At 39.7% G+C, this 25,660-nt stretch overlaps 1 protein-coding gene across 1 annotated transcript in view; it reads left to right on the top strand.

Moving 5' to 3' along the window:
• Positions 1–25,136, top strand: part of PXYLP1 (2-phosphoxylose phosphatase 1) — a 102,455-nt gene extending 77,319 nt beyond the window's left edge. The window contains exons 5-6 of the mRNA XM_073359962.1: positions 18,422–18,561; positions 22,526–25,136. Coding sequence (XP_073216063.1) covers positions 18,422–18,561; positions 22,526–23,457 — 1,072 coding nt within the window. The 3' untranslated portion in view covers positions 23,458–25,136. The remainder of the gene's footprint in view (positions 1–18,421; positions 18,562–22,525) is intronic.
• The last annotated feature ends 524 nt before the right edge of the window (positions 25,137–25,660 follow it).

Genomic DNA, 25,660 nt, shown 5'->3' with positions numbered 1-25,660 from the left:
CACTGGTATGGTCAAGTGAGAGGTGCAGTGCCTGAGTGGTTAAAGCGCTTGTTAGGCAAGAGTTAAAAACTTAGTTAGCAGCTGAGTCAGAAACAGAAACACCAGAGGCCCAAGGACACTGGTAGCTGTAAACCACTTGATAAACTTATATGGTCAAATGTCCGCCCTGTAACTCAGCTCTTAGAACAGAACAAACCCTCCCTTCACAGCCCTCTGGATATTTGTAAACACTCACCCCCACCCCACCCCTTCGCCTTAAGATAGTCATGGATAATTGATGTAATCAAAATAGTTTTGATGCATATGTTCTGCTCCTGTCACTGTCATGTTAAGTGCATTCTCTGTCTCTGAAACAATGTTTGTCTCTGTAAGAACAAGATACATGCAAATGAAGTGATGAGAGAGGTATATAATTGGTCACTGTAACCCCACACTTTTGAAGCTATTTATCAGTCTTCCTGGTACCGTGAATAAAACCCCCTTCAGTATTGTCTTCAGTGCCTGCCTGATTCTTGGGGAAAAGAATCTCCTTACTTCACACGCTCAACTACAGTCCTAAAGGTTATGGATTTGAGTGTCGCTCTCTCTCACTCAGAAATGCCATCTCCAATTCACCTAACTGCAAAACGGATACCTGATCCATCGGGTTAGGGCAGTCAGATGTGATGCTGGCCACATTACTCCCTTGTGTACCGTTGGCTGTGAAATTGATGTGTTTTAACTGCGTCGGTCCTGTGAGTCATTGGCTTGTGGGTACTTTGATAGTCAAGGGTCAATTTAGTTCAATGCACGCACATTTTTTCAGGAATTTTAACTTTTATCTTGTTAAAACATGGAATATTGTATGAAAAGTGCTTGCTATTTTGTGAAAAATTTCTTTGATATAATGTTCAGAAAAATATTTGGCTGTGTACAGGTTCAAATATATACTGTTTACTGTGTTTAGAAAGCTAGATACAGTTTAAAATTGCATACTGTTATTTACCCCAAATATGTTACATTTTTGAAACATGTCACTGTGAATTATTACCATTAAACTTAAAAGCCCTGTGGATACTGTGTTGGATCCACAAAAAATCACAGAGACCTGTCCTGACCAATAGTTCTGTTAATTTGCTCCATCCAGTTCTGAGATGTTAAAGTATAAAACTTAGGTAAAAGGACCAATTAATCAATCAGGATTCTACTCACTTATCTACGTGGGCAAAGTTAGGTAAGTATGGATTGATCCATTCTAAAAATTTTCCATGTGGTTAGACAGTCAGTTTCCAGTATCTCAAACATTATGCCCTAAGCATTTATTTAGTCAGATAATTTATAGTGTAAAAACACTTGTTGTTTGAAGATATGTCAGACCGAAATCCGCTTTTGGTGAGCATGTGCCTCCTACATGTGAGTTTGACTTCTTTTGGATAGCAGAGTCTGGTGGGACTGGGCATGTGCCTTGTGTTCCCCCGCCCTGTTCTCCAGTGCCAGGGCATAAAAGGCAGAGAGGACCTATCTGTTCTCTCTTTGTACCTTTGGCAGCAAGATGGAACCCAACAAGTGTCGGACTTGCTGCTACTCTTCTTAGAGACTACAGTCAGATTTTTCAACTACTCTCACATAAGAAAAGTTAATCTTCACACTTCCATTTCCTTAAATTGTCCATAACCCAAAAAGCAGCAAGCATTGGCCACTTCTTCCTCCATATTTGCCCTAGTAAGTGAAGGGAGGTGCTTTGTGCCAAAAGCTACACTTCACGGTGGACTCAAACTGTTGGGCAAACCTGCCCGTCTTGTGACGGACTGATTCATATCAAAGGCGGACATAGTGCCTTTCTTGGCTAAGGGAGAATTGCATCCCAGGTAGGTGCTCTGTGTGAAAATTCTTCTCTAGGTTCCGCAAATCCAGGGATGCTCAGCTCAAGTTATGTCTGCTAGAGCAGTTCACATGGTTCACTTTGGCCTCTGATGTGATGGTATACACAAGAGTGTAGCTGGAAAAGTCACCATTGGCCAGCGCTTTCTTGAGCATATGCCATGCTCTGGGATCAGAAAGTGAAAGGAAGACAAAGAGGATACCTGCAAAGCCAGCACTGGTGTATTGATGCTTGTGGCCCTTTACATCAGTGAAATCCTTACTGTGATGAACCAGGGTACAATCCAGACTAATGAGCAGCTATGTCACCCCTACCCTGCAGTCTTGGGTGCCTTACAATGTCTTGCTGAAGTAGCTTCCACCTGGGCTGGTCACAAATAGCCTTCCAGTATGCAATCCACACTCTGAATGTCTGTGTCTAACTGCAGCCTTCCAGCCATACTTGGTTTACAGTCTGCTTCTCACCAGCCATTATCATATTGCAGGGTGACCCCAACACAGTCTTAGATTTTCCCCCAGAAATGTAAGTCCTGTACTGCACAGCCCTCTTCTGGACAACACAAGTTACATCAGGTCCATTATTTCTTTCAAAAAATAACGTACACACAACTTGTCATCCCAAATGAAATTTCTCAGACATTTCAATTTAAACACACTGGATTAGAGAAAACAATAAAAAAGTTTAACTACAAAGAGAGATTTTAAGTGAGTACAGGTAATGTGGCATAAAGGTCACAAATTGTTACAAGAAAAATAAAGATAAGATGTTTACTAATACCTAACTTAACAAACTGTATCAGATTCGAGCAAAGTTTCTCATTGTATGCTTATGGGCCACATCCACCTTAATTGAATTGGTTTAGTTAGCTTTGACTCCCAACTTGGTAAGGTAACTCCCATCTTTTCATGTGCTGTATAGTTATACCTGCCTACTTCATGCATCTGATGAAGTGGGTTATAGCCCACAAAAGCTTATGCCCAAATAAATTTGTTAGTCTCGAAAGTGCCGCAAGGACTCTTCATTTGTTTTTGTTTTTTTATGAAATCCTAACGTAGAGCAGGAAGACGCCCACTGGAAGGATCTACTCAGCTAAATGAAAGCGGTTCTCAATATGGGCAACCCAGCAGGGACTTGACCTAGGGCAGGTACCAGAGCCAAAGATCCTGGACTACTTATAGCACTTGAAACAGCTGTCCTTCCATTCAGTTCAGTTAAGGCCTGCTTTTCATCAGTCTCTGCTTGTCATCCACCTGTGCAGTTGTGTTTGATCTCTTCTCACCCAGCAATAGTGAGGTTTCTCTAGGGTCTCTTACTTACCCAGTGGTCAGAGAACTTACTTCTGTCTAGCACCTCAGTTTAGTCCTCTTCACAGAGCTTCCCTCTGACCCTCTTTTGGAATGTGTTCTGTCTCCTCTCACTCTGAAGATTCTCTTTCTAGTTGCTATAACTTAAACCAGAGAGGTTCAGGTGCTTGTAACTGAACCTTCCAGAGTGATAAGGTGGTGCTGAAATATCATCCAAAATTCATCGGCAGGTGGTTTTAGAATTTCATGTCCATCAGTCAAGCTACTGTCTTCTTTTCTAAGCCACACTTTGCACCAGGAGAGAGGGTATTGCACGCTCTGGGTGTTTCCAGGACCTTGTTTATTACATCAGCAGAACAAAACAGTTCAGACTATCCCCCTGGTTGTATCCGGTGTGACAGGGTCGGACCAGATGGCTACAGGAGCGTGATAGAAGGCAGATATATTAGCCCCAAGTTAAGTAGGTCCCTTTTCCCTGGGTAAGGTAACAGGGAAGTTTCCAGAACAATCAGGAACCTTCTGGAAATAACTAAGACAGGCTGATTAGAACACCTGCGCCAATCAAGAAGCTTCTAGACTCAATTAAGGCAGGCTAATCAGGGCACCTGGGTTTAAAAAGGAGCTCGTTTCAGTTTGTGGTGCGTGCGTGAGGAGCTGGGAGCAAGAGGCGCTAGGAGCTGAGAGTGAGAACGCGGACTGTTGGAGGACTGAGGAGTACAAGCATTATCAGACACCAGGAGTAAGGTCCTATGGTGAGGATAAAGAAGGTGTTGGGAGGAGGCCATGGGGAAGTGGCCCAGGGAATTGGAGCTGTCGCACAGCTGTTCCAGGAAGCACTCTAGACAGTTGCATTCCACAGGGCCCTGGGCTGGAACCCGAAGTAGAGGGCGGGCCCGGCTTCCCCCCAAACCTCCCAACTCCTGGTCAGACACAGGAGAAGTTGACCTGGACTGTGGGTTCACGAAAACAGCCAAACTGAGGGCTGCCATGAATCTCCGAGGCGAGCAAATCCGCCAATAAGCGCAAGACCCACCGAGGTAGAGGAGGAACTTTGTCACACTGGCAGTAGAGCTTGGTTTTCTTTTTTTTAAATGGTCAGGCCATCTGGTCACAGATGTGATTGAAATGGAGAGCACAGTGTATCTCACTGTGTAACCAGTTAGCTGGTATACTTCTCCCACTAAACGTTACAGCTCACTCCACCAGAACACAAGCCCCATCGTCTGCCTACTTCAGAAATGTACTAATATCAGCAATCTATGAAGCAGCACGATGGAGCAACCCACTATGCCTTTGAGATAGCTGCCTGGTCAGATGTTAAGTTCAGGAGAGCTATACAGCAATCTCTGTTTAACTGATGTGGCAAAGGCTCCTCATCCCACCCTCTGGAGATGATACTGCTCGCTCGTCACTACAATGGGATCCACGCTTACATGTACTCTAAGACGAAAGAATGGTTACTTTGCTCTACAGTAACTGGTTCTTTGAGTTGGTGTCCAAGTGCATCCTACAATCCACTCACAATCCTTGCTTTTCAGAGACCTCAGCAACACTGACTTTGAATTTTGAGGGTTCTGAGGGAGGGCCAAAGCCTGCCCACTCTTTCAGCCCTTGCATGGGAGTATGAGGAGGCACAGGGCATATGCACAGCCCCGACAGATGCTTCTGTTCAAAAGATTCCAATCTTGCATATGAGGCGCATGCACACATATGGTGGGATCCACACTGATTACAGCATCTCAAAGAGCCACAATTACTGTAAAGTAACTCACTGTCCTTTGTTCTTCTTGCAATACAGTGGTGAGTTCAGGACAGAGGGGCATTGAATATAGTTCACTTTAACATTAGCATTTGTAACTGTGTTTGTTTATCAGAATTTATGCCCTGTTCCTGCAGAGTGCCAGTTCTTCAGTGCCTTCATTGAATATATTCCACAGCAAAACACTAGTGTATTTATCTATGGCCATAAGCCACATATTATAACAGCATTTTAAAAAAAAATGTATCTGTTTCCTGGTTGTGGCTCTCATAGTAATGAAAATGAAAAGGCTAATCCTCCAAATGTGGTGGTCAGTGACCTTTTACAATTTCTGTAAAACTTTCTTCTGGTACCACCCCTGCCATTTTTCTTACCCTCTCACGCTGCTTTTGTCACTGAAGCACGTAGTTAGTCAAATAACTAATAATCTACAGCATCCTACATAGAGGGTCTTCATTCAGTGGGCAGTATGGGACACTAATAGAGTACATTGGTCAGCACTCTCCAGAATCAAACTTACTGTCTGAATTAGGTCATATAAAGCTGAGATTGCTCCCAGACTTTGGTCTTTTGTATGCCACCAAATAACTCTCACTAGGCTGAGGAAGCAATTAATTTCTCTAACAAGATGAACCAGGAGCTAATTGCTAAAACAGGATTTTTAATTATCTGTCTTTAGGGAGTGAGATAATATTTCCTTTGGAAAATAAGGAGACATAATTCAAATCCATTTAGAGATCATAAAGGGTCTGAGCTTTTCATCTCAAAGTATGTCTGCTATGTTTTAATATATACAAGAAAGCACCTTTTCAAAGATAACTGGAAGTGACGATGTTGGGTGACTAGATTTATTTCTCTGGATTACAGGAGGATATGAGACTTCAGTCTGATATTTTTAAAGAGAAGTCAAGGTTGATGGATGGCTAAAAAAAGCATCTGCAGTTCCTTGTCTTTACTTAAAAATACCGTGCAAAAGTCACAGCTTGTTTTAAACTGCTTACTCCCTCTGCGTTGGACTGCTCAGTGGAGTTGCTTAAATAAAAGAGAGAGAGCTTTTCACCTGAAGGCTACTAGCTCAATCTACCCAGGGACTTGAATCTGCAATCCGATCTATGCAGGCAGACCCCTGCACTCATGTGGAGCCTAAACTGAATTAAATAAAAAACTATTTACAATTGTAATCTGTGTTAAGATCACAACTAATTATAATCTATTAAAATCATGCAAATTAAATAAAAAGTAAAACTAATTGGTACATATTTGCTGACAGGTTTTAAAGAAATTTCCCACCAGTTCAGCGGTTTGAGTCACTGGCTAACCACCTGGAATCAGTGTTAGTTGAAGTGAAACCAGTTTTGCTAGTAATCTGTTCTGCAGGTGTAGAGAATATTTTCTTCATTTCAGTTTATTCCACTGGTTCAGTTCATTCAAAACTAAGAAATCTGTTTGCCATTGAAAAGGCAGGAAAGCTTACTTTTCTCTTTCAGTCTCTGAATAGAAATTAGGTGTGGGAGGATGAGATCTACTAGTTCCAAAATCCTGAAGGACAGCGGGACCAGAAACAATCAGTTCAGTTAACCAACTGCACATAATACTTCCTTTATTTAATCAGTTTTAAATGCAAAACAGGGTTTGATTAACCAGTTTAATGTCACTTCTTTAATTTAGTTTTATTTAGTAAAATATATTAAATGTTTTTGTGCATTTTTAATTGCATTTGAATTTCCATCCAAATGGAGCTTGACACAGATCACAAGTAAAAAATTAATAATCTTGTAAATGACATGTACCATTCACCATTTTCTGACATAAAAAAGTAAAAATTAAAAATCTAAATATAAGTTAAGCTCTATAGTTTCTTAAATAAATTGGTGAAGATGTAGTATATCTTCCTGATTAGCAAAAAGAAACACCAAATTTAATGTAAAGGTTATGCTTAGTTGTGAATCAGTGTGTTTTGCCAATCAATGCAAATCAAGCTTTCTTCAGGAAAATATAAAGTACAAAAACAAAACATGATTAAAGTTAATTATATAAATCAAGGTTTTCTGCTTGCTGATTTAAATCATAATTTAATTCAGTGATTTAAATCACTGATATAAATTAGTCTACTCTGTGGAGCCCCTTTGTGCTAGCAGGATTCTATATGGATGTAAAGGTTCTTTACTATGCATCAGATTGTAGGAAAAGGGTATAGGTCAGTAATGACTGAAAATAATTACTGTTTGATGGCTATTTGATTCTGCCTGTGATCTCAGTATGTATTGTAGTAGAAAGGAGTTTGTATCATGAAAACTACCCATAAAATTTAACTGACTGGTAACCCTGCTGGCATTCTCAGCAGAATGGCCAGGTCAGAGAGTTAATGGCTTTACAATTCAAGAGTCCTCTTACCTCTGGTCCCACTTAGGCAAGGTGGAAGGCATGGCAGTCTGCCCATGCCTGTTATTAATTTGTGGATTAATAGAATGTCAGTCTTCAGATCTGTGTATCGACCGCCTTTCATAGCCACTGAAAATGAGAACTTATCTAAAACTGAAACACTGTCTCTCGGAGAACAATCCTCTTGTAAATTAAAACCCTGCCTGCCAGAAGAGTGCAGCAGTCAGTGAAGGGGACAGCTTGAAGTGCATGTGCCATAATTTCAAGGCTTGGCAGAGGTGGATCCCTTAGGTAAAAACACTGGCATTTTAATTTTGCCACCATCATTTTGGATGGTATATTGTTTCAATGTCAGGAAGATGTTTAGTGTCTTTGCCTGTCAGCCTTGAGTTCCTTTATGACTTTATATTGGTTTTTAATGGCAAATTTGTAGTCAGAATATTAAAAGATATATAACTGGCACTTTTTTGAACTGTAGGTTTGTTGCTATTGAACAATTAATCTGAGGTGTCTAATATTTCAATTTGTTTAAACTACTTGGACTTTACTTTCCAATAAGTATGCCATTCAGATTCAGTCCATTCTTTGTTTGATTTTAGTATTCTGCTGATTAAATTCATTGATTACACAGATTATGCTGCAGCCTGATGGACTTTTAATAGATATGTAAAATAGCTTTGTGAATTACGGATTGTGGCACGTACATAAAATGTGGGATGAATAGAAGAAAAATGGATGAAATTCTTTGGAGATTTCTTCTGTCTGTAACTTCAGTTAACATTTTTACTATTTTCAACATTCAGAGTGCAAATTTCCAGAGGGAACTTAAAAACACATTTTTCTCTATGAGAAGAATTATTTTTTATGTTTTTGATCCAAATTTTTCCATAGTAGTAGTTATTTTTTAGGAACAAAGTAACTATTCTATCATGTTTTTCCTCCCTCTGTAACAAATACTTGATGATAATCATGTGTCAAATGCATAAAAAAAGAGAACATCAGTCATATTTAGAAAATTTTTTGTATTTAGAAAATTGTATTTTGAAAAATTTAATCAGAAGGGATTAAAACCATTACAGAAGAATGTTCCAGTTTAATAGCTTGCTGGTTTAATTGGCAAGTGCTTGTGAGATATTGATGTGACTAAGTTAAGTAACAATATTTGAGTTTTGGGTATGTTTCATACACAAGTGGGTGCAACGCCATTTACTTCAGAAGGCCTGTATCTGCTTATAGTAGCAGGGAATTTGGTCTGTGGTCTTTAAGGCTGCTGTACTCCCACCAGTGCCAGAAGGCCTGTAGTGGTCCCTGTGTCCTGGTTACATTCATGCTCCGCTGCTGTCATCAGTGTAGCTCTCCAAGGGTAGTGCAGTGTTGGGAGAATTTAACAGAAGAAATAACAGCTGAGTCTTCTCAAAATAAGGTGCAGAGGCTGTCAAGAATTATACTAAATCCTATTTAGAGGCTGACCCACTTACCATCCTATAAACCACATGGCAGAAGTACATGGCAAGGCTAGAAAGTGGAGTACTTCTACAAAAATAGTTACAGGCTGACAAAAGCTGAAAAGTACTAATTTTGGGGGAGTCATGCCCAGTGACATGAGTTTGTCCTAAGAAAGTGAAAGTTGCTGCAGTTTAGTGAGTAAATACGGCTAAACTGTATTGTGTTTCTGTTCAAAGCTCTTTATGCAGATTAGGATAATTTATTAATCCTATATCTGTGGCCATTCATTTGTCTTCCAAAGAGGGAAATAATCCATTCCCTCAATCTGTAACTATTTGACTGCTCAGAAATTGACATCAGGTTTCCATAAAAATGTATTATTCCCTTGTGGAGTTATAAAATCACCTGAACTCAGTAAGCATTAGAAAAACTGGATTTAGTTTCAGTATAACTGTGAGCCAGAATATATTAAAATATAAATACAATAAGATGGTGTAAAGCAGTGGTTCTCAAACTGTGGGTCGGGACCCCAAAGTGGCTGGCTTAGACTTGCTGGGACCTGGGACCGGAGCCCGAGGTGTTCAGCCCTGGGCATTGGGAGTCACGTTACAGGCCTCCTGCCTGGGACTGAAGCTCTTGGACTTCAGCTTTGCTCCCTCCCCCACCCCCCCACCCCCTCCACCGGGACTCAAGCTGGCTCAGGCTTCTGTCTCCCCTCCTGAGGGCGTGTAGTAATTTTTATTGTCCAAAGTGGGTTTTGGTGCAATAAAGTTTGAGAACCCCTTGTTTAAAGGGATACTCCTGGGGGAATTCAGCAACAAAAAATTATGTGCACAATATTTTCAAATTTGCATATTTTATTTGTCAAAATAACACAATATTCACGCTAGTTTCAGTTATTTTGGGTCATTTATTTCAAAATACCTGTCAGCAAGTATGTCTGTAACAATACAGACAACAAAAAGATTCAGGAATTTTTTTTTTTTGAAAAATAGATTCCTTATTAGGCATATTAACACAGAACTCTGATAATAATTCATTTAAACTATGATACAGAACCATATTTCCCACACCCCTCAGAAGCAGTGCAAAGGCTTAGGGGAGTTATGGGGTAACGGAGGAGCTGAGGGAAAGGGAAGTAATTTCTGGGAAGGAGCTTGAGTGTGAAATTGGAGGGTTGTTGGGTATAGGTGGGAAATGTATGGAACAGGTGTTTTGAGGGGTGGGGAGGGATTATTAAGGAGCTTCCCCCATAAAGATCCTGCCTGACGCCTAGCCTCTCCCATTTAGTCAGGCACATCTGCCCCTATCCCCATGTGTCCCCGCACCACCATGTGTCCTTGCACCCCCTGTCCACATGTGTCCTTTCACCCCCACTCAGACACCCACTCCCGCCATCCCTATGTGGCTCTTCACCCTCTCTCCTTGTCCCCACTCAATAACCCCGTCCCTATATGGCCCCGCACCCCCTCCCGCTGTCCCCATGTGTCTCTGTGCCCCCACTCACCCATCTCCTGTCCCAATCTGGCCCTGAACCCCCTCCCCCATCACCATGTGGCCCTGAACCTCCTATCCCCCTGTGGCCTTTCGCCTTTACTCCCATTCAGTACCATCCCCAGTCTGTCCTCCCCAACTAGCCCTTATGAGCCCCTGTCTGCCCCCCCCCCCAGCAGCCCCATACTGTCTGTCTCCCCATAGCCCCTGTCTCCTGACGTGGCTGACAGGCACTGTAAAGAAGGCAGGTTCTTTCTCTTCCCTAGCTGATCTGGAGCTTCTGCTCTGTTTTATCACCACAGTGCCCTCTGGTGGACAAAAGGCAGAACTGCAGCAACTTTCCAGCCAAAGTTATTTTCTGTTGAGGCTGCTCTGTTCTATCATCACAGTGCCCTCTCCTGGGAAAAAGGTGGAACTGCAATAAATTTCCAGCAGAAGTTTTTTTCTGCACAAAATATTTAAAATATCCACGTTTATTAATTGTGGCACAGAATTCCCCACAGGAGTGAGAGGGAGAAGGATCTGAGCCATGTGTGACCAAAAGCGTGACAAATCAGTAGGACCTATTGAGGGAGATGTCAGATAGAAACACGACAGCAGGCACTATCTCGCCTAGTAAACCAGTGGTGTGATCTGGGTTCTGATGCTCGGTGCTCATAGGATGAGAGAACCTGTCCACTTCTCATCTTCTGGAGCACGTCTGTCTGGCTCTAGCCTGACTTCAGTAACTCCAATCAGTACACAGAATGGGAAATTTGCTCACATTGTTTCAGCAAGTTCCACTTTCTTGTGGACATGTGAAGGCGAGGAATCCCTTTTCCTGGGTATCCTCACACACTTCCACAGGTTCTCTCCTGAGGTGTGCAGATGTCTTTCAGAGCACAGATTCCTGTTCCGTGAACACAGCACCTTGTCAGAGAAAGATTTAACAGAGAGGGTGCACCTCGCCGCGTTCTTGTGTACATCTTTAGTCGGTCAAATTGGCAGCTTCCTATTTCATTAACTATTCATTTAACTTTTCTTTCTTGCTATATTTAAGACGCATTTTAAAACGTGACTGAGTAATTGGACACAATGATTAAAATATCATATTACAGTGCAGTTTTCCTTTAATCATGGTCTGACAGCTTGTCTTCTGTTTGTCTTTAGCATGTTGCATGTTGGGGGAAGCTATATTATTTATTCTATTTATGAATATTTACAAATATTTAAATTATTAAAAAATAAACATGTATTTTCTTGTCAAGATAAGATTTTTAAAGTCAGTTTCACTAATAAATGCTGTACTCCATCATTTTATTACTCAGTTTGACCTTATAGTTTTCATGGAAGTTTAGTCTCAAATGACTTGTGGATTCCAATGTCTTTTTCTTTTTTTTTAACCTCACTAAAACAGACATGTGGAGCATAGTGGTTTGCCAAATGTCATAAGTAGTCATGATGATTTGAAAGAAAACAAAACAAAAAATTTTCTATTCAGTTTAGTCCACATTGTGTGGTAAAAGAATATTTTAAAATATGCAGCCTACTTATAGCAAGAATACAATTGTGCGACAGAATGTGATCTGAATTATTAATCAAAAAAAGGTTCTAGCCATGATGGTTGTGAAGAAAATCTTCCAGATGTAAATTGGATGCACTGACAGTGTTGTTTTCCTGAGTCAGCCTCAAACAGTAGGTCTGAGGTGCATGATCTGTCCATCTCCCTGTTTTAACTCTGAAGTCTTGCGTTGATTTGTTTTTATGCTCAGCATTTGAATGAACATATCCAGCTTAATGAGTTTGCTGTATGATCCTGAATGACCTCCCAGGTCTTCTGGTGTACTAAGAGCAATACCTTTCTCAGTGGCAAAAGTTCCAGCTAATTCCCTGACAATTTCCATGTACTGATTTGAGTTCCCAGAATCCGTAAAAACCTCCATTTAAAAAATTTTAAATAACTGCAGCAGAATTTCCAAGCTGTTGCCACAGTGTGTCACAGAAGCAAGGGGCCTTGCTGCAGAATGTGTGCCCAGATTGTTGAGGACTTAACACGACCTTTTGTGCATAAATCACATTTCATGCATGTGGGAAAAACATGTATATACCTAAAACCATGTTTTCATGTGTGTGTGTGTCCCCTCCCCACACTATGTACTCCATGGCAAACTGGACCCAAATTCTACAACATGGCTCCTCTTGGTTCTGTATTTGTTGCAGTTTAGGATTTTTTTTTTAAATAAAGATACCAGAAATAGGGATTTCCCAGCGTGCTCTACACATTCAGAGGCATCCAACTAGTTAACAATTTAAACCACAAAACGGAAGTTATGGTTCATTTCTCATCAAAGCAGCTAAAATATCTCCAGATTTTTAGATCTAACCCAACAGAAGGACAATTTCATTTCACAATGAGTCAGTTAAGTTTTTGGCATTGGTGTATATATGGTTCCTTTTCATGTAGTTCCACAATATACTTTTCTTAGTGCATAGCAATAGCAATATAACATGAATGGAACAGTGTCATAGTTTTGGCATACAATTATTTTTTTCTAAAAAGGATTCTAAAGGATCTAATATAAATGCTTTTAATGACTTTTAAAAAAAGAATGTTTGTTTGGATTTAAACATTCTTCCACATTGGTGCTAATGCATGAAAGCCAGAAAATAAAACTGGCAAATGGTTTGTTATCCCAATATAGATCTGTATCTAACACAAGTGTACTATAGTGCATTGATAACAGGAAGTAACATGAAAAAAGCAAGCACGTGTTATTGTTAAAGGGAAATAAATTCTTGTATTTTGTTGTTTTATTTTACAGCAATAAAAACATAATTAAAAAAGCAAACCTACAAATAAGTCATTCAACTAATAACTAGAAAATAAATGTCCATGATCAGAAAAAGTTAGATGGTAACAGCTGATGAATCTCACAATGTACTTGCTGACAATTTAAAAACAAATTTTGGACTGAATTGATTTGAAATAGCTGCTGTATTAACTCCTGATTCCCCAACTGCTGTTTGTAATGCTCTGATACAATAATAAAGAAGTCAGTCAAATTACACAATGAGTCCCTTTTATTGCACTTTGAGTCTTCTGTGATTTTATGGAAATTAAATTTTACAAATTTCTCTGAGGGTTTAATCTTTTCAACTACACAACTGAGTCATTTTCTTTGCTTCCTGCTCAGAAGCAGTCCAAGCAGTCTTAGCCGTGTTGCCTAGATACTCCATCTCCTGTGGCATCTGTAAATTGGCTGATTCAACAGTAAGATTGGTAATCTAAATAAAAAAATCTTTGGGAAAAAGTAATTTGTCAACTACCAGTTTAAATACTACTGCAAGGATTGCTTTTCAACACTACTTGCGGAATTCTGTTTGCTCTTATATAGAAACTTACCACAGTAAAACCACTAGAATACTTTTTTGTTTTTGTTTCATACTGGAGTTTTACAATAAGGATAGAAGGCAGAAACACATTTTAGTCTGAAATGTCCCATTCAGGCAAAAAATCTCCATCATGTCTGGATTGCTTCTCCACTTTTCTGAAATTATAGGAAGCAACCAGAAAGCTTTCCAGGTCTGAAATCCAGCTTTCAGAATAGGAAATCCAATCAAGTAATCTTCTCTACTGATTTCTGTGGGTGTATGCTTGTATGTTTAAAAAAAAACAAACCTAAAAATTAAATAACTTAATATATCTGTTTCATGTATTGTAATTCATTGATATGCAAAGGTTGCTATTAAGTCCTGGATATTAGTTGTTCTGTCCTAGTATTCTGTGTATTGCTCCCTCTGCATTGTACCAGTAATAACACTGATTTGAGAGCTATTCTTTGCTATGTGGTTTCCATCAAAAAATCCCTAACAGTTTCACCATTGAAGGTTTTAGCCCACTAGAATGACAGGTGATATAACAGAAGCAGCAGAGTAAGTAGTAGAGCAGCTCTTGCAATGGTCACACTATTATGTTGTTTGAAGAGCTTAACAAAAGAGCTGGAAATTTCGTTAAAGGGGAGCATTGCTGGGAGAAAATTACAAATGGCAGTTTATGCAGGATAAAGTTTATTAAAAGACCACAAAAGTTTTAGCCCGCCTCCCCTTCTCCCCCCCCCCCTCCCCCCCAAATTGTGGTGATGTTCTAGCCTTCAAATTTTGTACAAACCTGTCGGCAGAAGGATTACATACGAAATAATTTTCTTTAAATGTATTTCTTTCATTTTAGCTTCTTGTTCCTGAGACATGTCAAATAAATAAATCTACAAAAAGTTTAGTGCAAGTTCCATATTTAGAACAGGATTAAGCTCTGTGGTACGTGGCCAAAGTTGGTATAACAGGAAACCTGAAGTGATCTAGAAATAAAGGACACTTTTTATGGCCTGTACTTTCCTAACACTGCACTTCATTTGACGTACATAAATATTTCCAAAATCTGGAAACAGCATTGAATTTGCTAAAATCCTATAAATTAATTTGTTTTCCTTCCAAACTGTACATGCATCCGATGAAGTGACTTGTAGCTCACGAAAGCTTATGCTCAAATAAATTGGTTAGTCTCTAAGGTGCCACCAGTACTCCTGTTCTTTTTGCTGATACAGACTAACACAGCTGCTACTCTGAAACCTGTATTAATACTGTAAAATTTAAACCTTTTTTCTTTATGCCCTTCTTCTTTTCTCACAGTTTGTCATTCCTTAATGATTTTCCGCTTACATAGTTACAGTAATGTACAAACAACTTTTTTCTAATCCCTTTATAAAGAAAAATATAATACACACTGTGGTTTTGGGAATCGATTTAAAACTGCAAACAAAAAAGAAAGGGGCATTTTGATCCCAGTTGAGGGAACTGGTTTGCCTGAGAGCTAATGCAATTACTGTATTTTCATGCTAGATCCATTCTTGTTAACAAAAGACATCTACTCCCTTGGAACGCATCTAGGAAGATCCCACGTGAGCACTGTTGCCTTTATATTGAGAAAAATCTGACGCCAGATTTCTTGTTTCGGAATGCTTTTATTCAGATGGTGTTGTGGCACCCTCTAGTGGTTCAGATAACTTTCAGAGAAAAGCATAATGTTCCTAGACACGAGTTTTCATATCAGGTTCCAGAGTAACAGCCATGTTAGTCTGTATTCGCAAAAAGAAAAGGAGTACTTGTGGCACCTTAGAGACTAATCAATTTATTTGAGCATAAGCTTTCGTGAGCTACAGCTCACTTCATCATTGATGCATCCGATGAAGTGAGCTGTAGCTCACGAAAGCTTATGCTCAAATAAATTGGTTAGTCTCTAAGGTGCCACAAGTACTCCTTTTCTGTTTTCATATCAGTTTGCTATATTGCTGTGGCAAAAGTCAGTAGGGTGTAGAGGTGTGTGTCTGTCTCTCTCTTTCTCTCTCTTTCAATAGTTCTCTATAAACTTCTCCATAAAAGTACTAGAGACCCTTTAAGAATTTCTCTTTATAAAGTCAAAGTCAGTTCTGCTTAAAACCAAAATCCTAGTCAAATTAATTGTTTCTAAGCAATATTAAGAAATGGGTGGCTATATCTCATTGATAGCTAAAAGCCATATCAAGGAAATGTCAACAGTCTTGGATTTCCATGGTTAAGTGAGCTGTCTAGAGCTGGAATAGTTGGGATAGGAATCGGGAGTAGGAGTTGGAGGGAATGGGGGGAAATGCAATGACACTGGACTAGATGAAAAAGTAGAGCCTTTTAGAAGTCTATCTTGTATGTAATGGAACATGAGAATGCAAACACACCATTGTTATGATTTTCAAAGCTTGGGTGTGTGTTCCATATTTTTAATTTCTGCATGTGGTAAATATATGACTTAACATGTACATATGTGATATAGTCCTGTCATGGAATTTGAACTTACACTTTTGGGAGTTTTAAGTTCCTACCCAGACACAGAAAAATCAGTCTATTCCTTTGCTTCTCTCCTCTAATTTTTTTTATTATTATTATTATCTTGCTTAATCTTCAAATATCTCCTTCAGTAACCCACCAATATCAATAATATAAGAGTTCATGTTGTGGTATGGAATCACCTTGGTTGAGATTTTCAAAGCAGTTTAGGGGATTTAGACACATCTTCCATTAATTTGAACTGTTGTTGTGTTAATTTCAGATACTTTTTGCTTATATCCATGACATTTGTATCCATGACACTTGTATGATAAGAGAATGTTTGCAGTCAGTTACTATTACTGCAGGTGTATTTGTTTTAATTTCTTAAAATAAACACACTGCTTCCCCAGCTGTCTCAGTGAAAGGCCAAAGGAACAGCTGTGGAGTAGACATATCCTCCTGATGGGGTGTAACTTTAGGATGGGGTTAACCATCTTTCTGTTACAGCCATCTTCACTGATGAGAAGGAAAGGCCAGGATCTATCAACCTCCTTGCTCCATACTGCTGCCCCTCTGTTTCATTCTCATAGAGCTGTCCATTTAGTTACATGCCACAGTGCCAAGGACACCTTGGAAGCTTCAAAGCATGAGAGATTTTAGTGGCACTGAAAGTTCCTAGGTGTGCCTATATCCCGAGACATTGCAAAAGGTTGAAATGGAGCAACAGCCAAGGCCTTACTACTTCAGAGCTAGATATATGTTTCTGGTTTGTAGTAGCAGGGAAGCCAAATTTTTACTTTCCACATGACTGAAATTATTTGTTGAAACAATGTTGTTTGTTGGGGTAACGTTTAAATATTGATCCTTGTCCGTGTTATGACTGCATGTCCAGGGGCAACTTACTTAAGCTTTGTGCTGCTCAGTTTTTCTGTCTGTAAAATGAAAATACTTGTCTTGGGGAAAATTCATGAATGTTTCATTCACTTTGAAAGGCTTGGAAGTACAAAGTTTTATTAGTAGTGGAATACATACTCCATGTATATAAATCAAGGCATCAGGGTATCTTTGCAGGGATATTTGATCATAAAAAATGACTTTTAGTCACTCTATTAAATTGTGAATACGTAATTTAGATATTGCCACTAACATTGACAATTTATACGAACTAACTCACTCTCACACTCTGCTGCTAGACAGAGATTAGAGAGAGATTATGGAGGATATTTGATGTTCATTGTCTGTTTGCCTGCCTGGGTAAAATACTGAGTTTTCCGTGAATATTTCCCCTCAATCTTACTATGACACTGCTTGGTTTGTTTTGGCCTCATCCATAATGGTCAACTCAAGAGTGTTAGGATGTATGTCTTCTCATGTGTCTGTACCGTGCCTTGCACAAAGGGCCCCAATTCAATTAGGCTTTTTGGGTGCTGCTACAATATAAATGAAAATTTAGCTGTAAGGTCATGTAAAGTATGTACAAGGATAGTTTTTTAAAAGCACTCTTGCAAGGTGGTGTAGACTAACACTTTACTATTTTGTACAAGCTTCAATTAAAGCTGAAGGTGAATTTGCAGGTGGGTAGTTACCCATGAATTATCTACTAATTTGGCCAGGTCATGTGGGTTAATTCTTCTACTCTTACAAAAAGCACCATGGTATTTTTAATGGTCAGGAGAAGTTAGGATGTTGCTTTTACTTCTCATTTAAAGACAGTTCCAGCAATGGCACAGCACCCTTTAAGAACCCAAGTAGAAATGTAATTTGGACTCAGAGAAAAGCATGATTTACTACAGTGCCAACAGCACTTCCTGCACTATAGTACCTAAGAATTCCCTGAAGATCTCCCATCTAAATACTGACCCAGTCAGCCCTGTTTAGATTATCAGACCTGACAAAATCACAAACCAAGCTTGTGTGGCTACAGACCATGCTGTTGAAATGGAGTAGTCTTTCTGGTTCTGAAAAAAAAAATCCCTCCACACAAGGGATTTTTCCCAATATTGTTATAATGATATTGGTGCAAGTAACCGCAAAAGTTACTAAACTGAAGAATGTGACCCCAGATGGAGTTAACTTTTATTGATTTTTTTTTATATTCTTGTTGGACATTCGGACACATTAAAGTCCTATATTTTGTCCTCACCAGTTCTTTAATATTAGTGCACAGCTTTGTGGCTGGATTTTTTAAGGAAAGCCCTGACCAAGAGCAGATGTTTTCTCGACAGGAAATATCCCCTTATCATGAGATTGCGGGAACTGACATAATTAGAACTCTTCACTTTTCTGAGCTATTTTTGCATGCACTTACGGGAGTGTTCATGTTTTGATTTACCTCTTCAGGAAGCCGTCTCACCCTCATCTTGAAGCTTTTGTTAGGCATATGTCCCAAGGCTCTGAAGCACAAATGGATGGCACCCTGGGCAGCCTGCCTCGTTACCCCAGTCATCCTTTGTGTGAAATGGGAGAACTTACACAGACAGGTAAGGTCCTGTAGCACGTTTATTTACTTTCTTCTCGGTCTCCAACAAAACATAGTCCATTTCCAGGGCTCTATCTCCCTGTTTAGATAGGAATTCAATGTGTATTAAGTAGAACCATGTTGAAAAATTATTCTGCCAGCTAACTTTGTTTCCAGTCCCAGTGTAGATGGGATATGGCCATGTAAAAAGCTTAATATACCACACACAGTCATGATAGTGTCTCATACCTTGCCTACATTCAGCCTACTAATGCATCACTGTTGGGACTAGTTCTAACATGTTAAACCTCAGAACGGCAAATAGTTGCCATTTTAAAAAAAAATCAACCTTATTTCCTTTTCCCTTCTCTCCCAAACATGGAATTCCTCTCTGCATCCCCTAAAAATGTACATTAGTCCAACATCCAGGAGGAATAATTAATGCTGAGTTGGTAGCTGGCTTACAGTTCAATATCTTACGATCCATCAAATTTAGAAACGATTGGCAAGATTTAATTGCCAATTTTCCCCTGTGATGAAGTTGCTGCTTCTAGCCCAGGGAGATCCTGAGAGAGCAGATGTCAAATTGTGGCACTTGTTGGTAAGGAAATGGAAACGCTATTTTAGATTGTATGAGGGGCTTTTAATGTATGAGTTTATTTTTCTTTCTTTCTCTGAGTTCTGTTCAGTTGGATTAAATTGATATTAAGGGAGCCGAACTTTACAGATGATGGGATTAAAAGGAAATTGCAATAAATAGTTTAACAATTCTAAAACATTCCTGAACTAGCTTGGCTCTAAAATATGACGTGTATAGGACACATCATGGTTTTATGTGGTGTACAGCTTTCATTGGTAGCAAATGGGGATTATTTGCTTAATTCTGTCATGGCTTCACTCCTCATGAGTAACATTCTGTCCCTCATTTATTCTAAAAAAACCTTTATATTGCACCATCATGCATTTCCTATTTGTAAAACTATGTTATGGTTTAGGTCAACCAGATACATTATCCTCAATATTATAATAAAAATGAAATGTAATTATCACATGATATATGAAAACTTGTTGGACTCGGTCCTTAAATGTATTTGTGTATTTTATGTGTATTATCAATTCTGATCAACGCATAGCACCTGTTGTGTATAAACTACAGTCCCTGTTTCTTCGTTTATTTTTATTTGCTGTCCAAATATTTTCCTCCAAAATTAACAAAAGCCCTTATAAAACAAACAAAAATCCCTATCTGTAAACCTAGGGAAAGGAGTCTTAACACAGTTGGGTTGAAATGTGGTTGTGAGCAAGGAATTAATTTTGTTGTTGTTAGATTTCTTATATGGATTTATTTTGGATTTAAAAAAACATACTATCAGCACACACCTCCGTGCTCTGGACTCTCTTTACAATATTTAAAACAATACTGAACCATTCATATCCACTGTTACTCCGGGGGGAATTCTGTGCCAAAAAATTAAAAATTTTGCGCACAGCATTGCAAAATTCTGCAAATTTTATTTGTCAAAATAACTCACGCCAGTTTCAATTATTTTGTTAATTTATTTCAAAATACCTGTCAGCAAGTTTTTCTGTAACAATTCAGACACACAAAAATTCCCCCAGGAGTAGAGTTAAAGAAACCCCTATGGCAATCCAGTTCCTGCTTCTCTGCCCCGCCCCCTGGCCCCGAGCCCAGCCAGGGGGTTACACACTCACATACCCACTTTCCCCCAGAGCCCAGCCATGGGCCCTGCCCCAGCCAAGGTACTCACACCTCCTCTCCCCCCAGAGGCCAGCTGTACCCCCCCCACCTCCCACCCCCAAGCTCAGACACTCAACCCCTAGCCCTACCCCACTCCCCAGTGGCCAGCTGCATCCCCCCACTCCAGATCAGTCAGACACAGACCCTGCCTTCCCAGAGCCCAGGGATCCAGAGGGAGAAACAGCCTGATGCTGGGTCCCAGGCTTGCACAGTTTCCTGTGTGCTGCTGCTTCTTTCCTTCAGGGTGTGCTGGGAACCCTCCAGTTCCTGCCCCCTTCCTCTAGCTTTGTCTTCTGTTTGGGAGCTGAGCTCTGCCAGGTCCAGTGGTTCCTAGTGGCAGCCAACATCTCTGCAGTCCATTTCTATGGGGAGAAAAAAGGAAATTCTGCATGCACAACATTAATTTCTTCAAAATTCTGCTTTACGCAGTGGCACAAAATTCGCCCAGGAATACACTGTGGACCACCTGCACATTCTTCATTCCTGCCCTATAACATCATTATACCTTAATTAGCAGCCGCCATTCTATCTCTTCCCCAAATGCCTATGAATAATGGAGTTCTATGCAAAATATCTGGAAGGAGAAATCTGGGCTTTGGCCAAAGAGGGTGGTAAACACATTGTAGAGTTGAAGAGCCTCCGTGGAGAATGCCAGCAGTTGCCTCCCTTCTGTACTGAGGAAGCACCAGCTATAGTGTTCCACTGATCAGACTTTTGATGATGGTCAGTCATAACACAGTAAGTTCCCTCAACCTTCTGGAGCCTGTCAGATCTCAACAATCACCTTGGAGTGGATCATTGAAACAATGGCCAGTCCATGCTGAGAGCGTAATCATAACTTCTGCAGCCCATTCCTAGCACTAGATCCATATTGTGGCCAGCTAGATTTGTAAAACCAGAAACCAGCTGGGGTGGCCCTGTGGCTGTCACCATAACCATAAATTCCAGAGTCAAATCAAAAGAATCCTCCTCCTCATGGGCATCAAAGTCACTGAGCGAGACTGGCCTCAGCCCCTGCAATACCACCCCTCCTGAGGAATCTGCAAAGCTATCCCAGGATTTCTGCCATGCAGCAGGGTAACCTATACATCAGTCTTAAATCTAACTTTACCCCATCCCAGGACTCATACATCGGCTGTGTGGGTCAGTTAGTATCCAGGACTGACACTTCTTGTGACATGTTAAGATGCTCTGGCATGCAAAAGGTAACTGAGTTCTTGACTGTTACTTGGATGTGCTGGACAGGGTTATAAAGGAAAGGGGAGTCTATTGCAAAGGAACTTACTGTAGAGGAAGGGTGGGACTTCTCCCTTCCCAGCCGTTTGAAGCTGTAAAGGCCTGAGATGTGGAGGGTAGTATGTAGTTTGAGCTGATTTGTACGGGCTTTGAATTTTTGTTTGGAAATACAGCAAGTTCTGAAGAAAGAATGTGAAGAGGCCGGTAGTTGGGACTGATTTCCTTTCCCTAGTTTCAGAGTAACAGCCGTGTTAGTCTGTATTCGCAAAAAGAAAAGGAGTACTTGTGGCACCTTAGAGACTAACCAATTTATTTGAGCATGAGCTTTCGTGAGCTACAGCATCTGATGAAGTGAGCTGTAGCTCACGAAAGCTCATGCTCAAATAAATTGGTTAGTCTCTAAGGTGCCACAAGTACTCCTTTTCTTTTTCCCTAGTTTGAAAGTCTGCACACCGGCTTACACTCCCCTAACCCATTCTGGGTTTGTGGTATGCACTTCTTAAGGGCTGTTCTGAAACTGTATGGCTGTTTATGTGTGCAAGCTGCACCGTGTTAACAGATTTGTCCTGGAAACTGAGTTGATCTCTGAATGTGGATCCATTTTATAAACTACATAGTATTTTTCATAGATCATCAGACTGACTTTCCTGTTCAATTATTTTAAAGTTCTAAATCCAGTACTACTCATGAATGAGCTGCTTTATTATAAAAAGTTATAGAACTGGCTGTTTCTGCACTGAAGAGTATACAGAGCTAACCTATATTTCAGATTTAGAAATATATATAATTTGCATACTTTGTGAAATCTTCCGGGATAATAGCCAAGCTTAAGTGAAATTTGATTCCTGGGAAAGATCAACATTTTTTTAACTAATTTGTGCACATGTTAGAAAACTGCTAATGTCATTTTCCAGAAATGTCAAAGTTCTAGACATTTCCTATAACCCGTTTTTCCGGACACTGGTAACAGGATTTTTTAAATCTCTCCTAGGTGTTGTACAGCACTTACATAATGGACAGCTATTACGGGAAATTTATATAAAGAAACATAAACTGCTATCAAGTGATTGGACAGCAAAGCATCTCTACTTGGAGACAACAGGAAAAAGTCGAACCCTGCAGAGTGGGCTAGCACTTCTATATACCTTCCTTCCAGATTTTGATTGGAAGAAAATTAACATAAAACATCAGTGGAGCACTATCTTTTGTTCTGGGAGCTGTGATTGCCCAATGAGAAATCATTACCTAGAAGAGGAGCAACGCCGCCAGTATAGCTTAAGGGTGAAAAACAGCCATTTGGAGAGAACATATGTGGATATGGCAAAAATAGTCGGCATTCCCACTAGGCAATTAAGAGCTTCTAACCCAATAGATTCTATGTTGTGCCATTTTTGCCACAATGTCAGTTTCCCTTGTACTAAAAATGGCTGCATTGACATTGAACACTTTAAGGTAATTAAGACACATCAGTTAGAGGATGAGAGAGAGAGACAGGAAAAGAAACTTTATTTCTGGTATGCACTGCTGGCCGTTCATCCTCTCCTTAATCAGACTGTTAACCGGATGCAGCGCATTGCAGACGGCAAGAAAGAAGAATTATTTGTCCTTTACTCAGCTCATGATGTCACCTTGTCACCTGTTCTCAGTGCCTTGGGCATTACAGAAGCCAGGTTTCCAAGATTTGCAGCCAGATTAGTCTTTGAGTTGTGGCAGGATGAGAAAAAACCCAGAGAACACTTTATCCGCATCCTGTATAATGGGTTTGATGTCACATTCCAGACCTCATTTTGCTGGGAGCATAACATGCATTCCAGGAAGCCCATGTGTCCTCTAGAAAAGTTTGTTCATTTTGTCAAAAGGGGCATGTTTTCAGTTTTTAATAGCACTAATTATTATGATGCATGTCGCAGGAGACCATTTTAAAGGGGGGTGTTGAGGAGAGAGAGAAATTTTAATTTGTGTATTGACACAAGATCTGTATTGGTGGAGTTCACCTTTTGGGTTTTCAAATTCTTGTACATTAAAGTACAAAATATTGCTTGAAACAGATTTTAATATAGTTTTATTTTCATCAGAAGACATTTCTAGATGTTCTGGAGTAGAAAATAATTTGCTAGGTTATTTTATTATGCATTTGAACACATTTGCTAAATTATCTTTAATTAATTGATTGATTAAGTGTGCTACTGTAAACTGGACATTGCTTGAAAATGTTTGAGAGTATAGGTTTAGTTCTTCTGTATTCCAGGGCAGTATTTGGACATTGCAAGTTACCATTTATAAACAAAATGGTGTTTTCCCACCATATTATCATAATAGTTTTAATACATAAGGAGCACACTGGATCAAAAGTATTTATGAATTCCAACCATCTGTATTATAGTCTTGCTAAAGAAATCCTGTGACAGGAACATCCTTCCCTTAGCCAGAAATATTAGGGAACAAGTTGGCAGAAATACACGCATGTGTTTGAGCATGCACAAATGTATGCATGCTTTTTTGCACACAGCCTTCTGAAAACTTGTCCCTCAGGTAGGTGTACTGAATGAATGGATATAAACTTCTCTTCTTTGATTGCACTTTCAGCACTTTCATAAATAGTTTGAACACAATCCAGAAATGTTAAGGTTGTGTGACTGTCACTAGAAACAGATAAGTCAATGCTAATATTACAGTTAAACGTGAGGGGGAAATTAGAACACTAAATCGGTCAGTCTTATGGTAAATTTTTTTGATCTTTCCTATTAGTAATTGTATTCATGCTGATAGCCTGTCGTATAAACCGATGCGTTTCAGTCTGATGCAGTGGCTGTGTGAGGCAGAAAGACAGCTTGACTAAACGCTCAGAAATTTTGTAGTCCAATTAGTATATTTATAGACTAGGACAATGTTATTTTATAAGACCAGTCTGGTACATACTGTATGGTGTGTATGTATAGCGGACTAAATTTCTCTTACCTGCTTGGTTTGCAAACGGCTGTGAAAAGCTGATTTTGTAGATGCTTTCCCTTGATCAGGATCAACAGACTTAGGAACAACCTGCTTTTATGGATGATTTACCTTAGGCCACCATAGTAGGTATGAAAACTTCATTTTTGAACTACTTTCATCTCTTACAAGTAGTTAATTCAGATCCAGTTTTTAATACAAATGTTTGAAAAAGATTTTCATGACTAGAGTATTGCATTTTATAATGGTGGAGTTTTTTACATGTCTAGAAATAATTATGATTTAGTTTGTGGTTTGTGACTTAATGGTGCTAGTTAATCAAAGAAAATGTAAGTGAACATGAGGTTCTCTAACTTGATCAGCATTCCAGTCTCTCTCTCTCTCATTTTCAAATGCTGCATTTGAATACATTTCTATAAATAAAGTTTTGGGTAATATTTGTACACTTTCATGTGCTTTGAGTTCAATATAATTCTTGCTTTTCTTTACTATACCCAGTTTTTAAAATTTATCTTGCAAACTGTTGTTTGCTTCATTGATGATTTTTGCTGTCACTGCATTTAATTTTTTTTCTGCCTCCTTAAACTGTTTCTGAGTTGGGGGGCTAATAAACACATTGTAAGGTCTTAAAGAGAAATAAAGGTATAAATCTTTGGTCTTTTATGTTGCATTAGGAGTGTGTAACCACAGGAAAGGTTCCTCTCCGTCTGTATATGTGGCAAATTTAAATGGTTCTTCTGGTGGGTTGGGAAGGGTACAGAGTGCATCAAGTTGAGAGATTTAGCTCACTTTAAGCAAACTTTTTAAAAAACTTATTGAAAATGATCAGCTTCTCTAAAGTAGGCATTGAACTCCCTAAGTCACTCTACAAAGGGCTGCTGCAATAAATTCTTCAGGCTGATAAGCTGCTGCTGTTAGACGGCCTGTAATGAGATATATAAACCACACACTGGGGTAGGCGTTAAGGAGCATTCTGGGCCCAAGTGGCTCCTCTACACCATATCTGCAGAGCTTGCTGCAGCTGGAGGAAGACCTTAAAAGATAGCCAGACAGCTCAGAAGAGGAGCAGGCAGGATAGGAGGAGAGACCTATGTCGGCGCTCCTGAGCAAGGGCATAGCTGGAGCCCTGGCTGCAGGGGAGAGGGGGCTGCAAATGGTAGCAGTAGCGGTAGCAGGC

The sequence above is a fragment of the Lepidochelys kempii genome, chromosome 9, assembly GCF_965140285.1.
Source record: "Lepidochelys kempii isolate rLepKem1 chromosome 9, rLepKem1.hap1, whole genome shotgun sequence".
In the NCBI taxonomy this organism is placed as follows: Eukaryota; Metazoa; Chordata; order Testudines; family Cheloniidae; genus Lepidochelys; species Lepidochelys kempii.
This window is presented reverse-complemented; position numbering and strand designations above follow the sequence as displayed.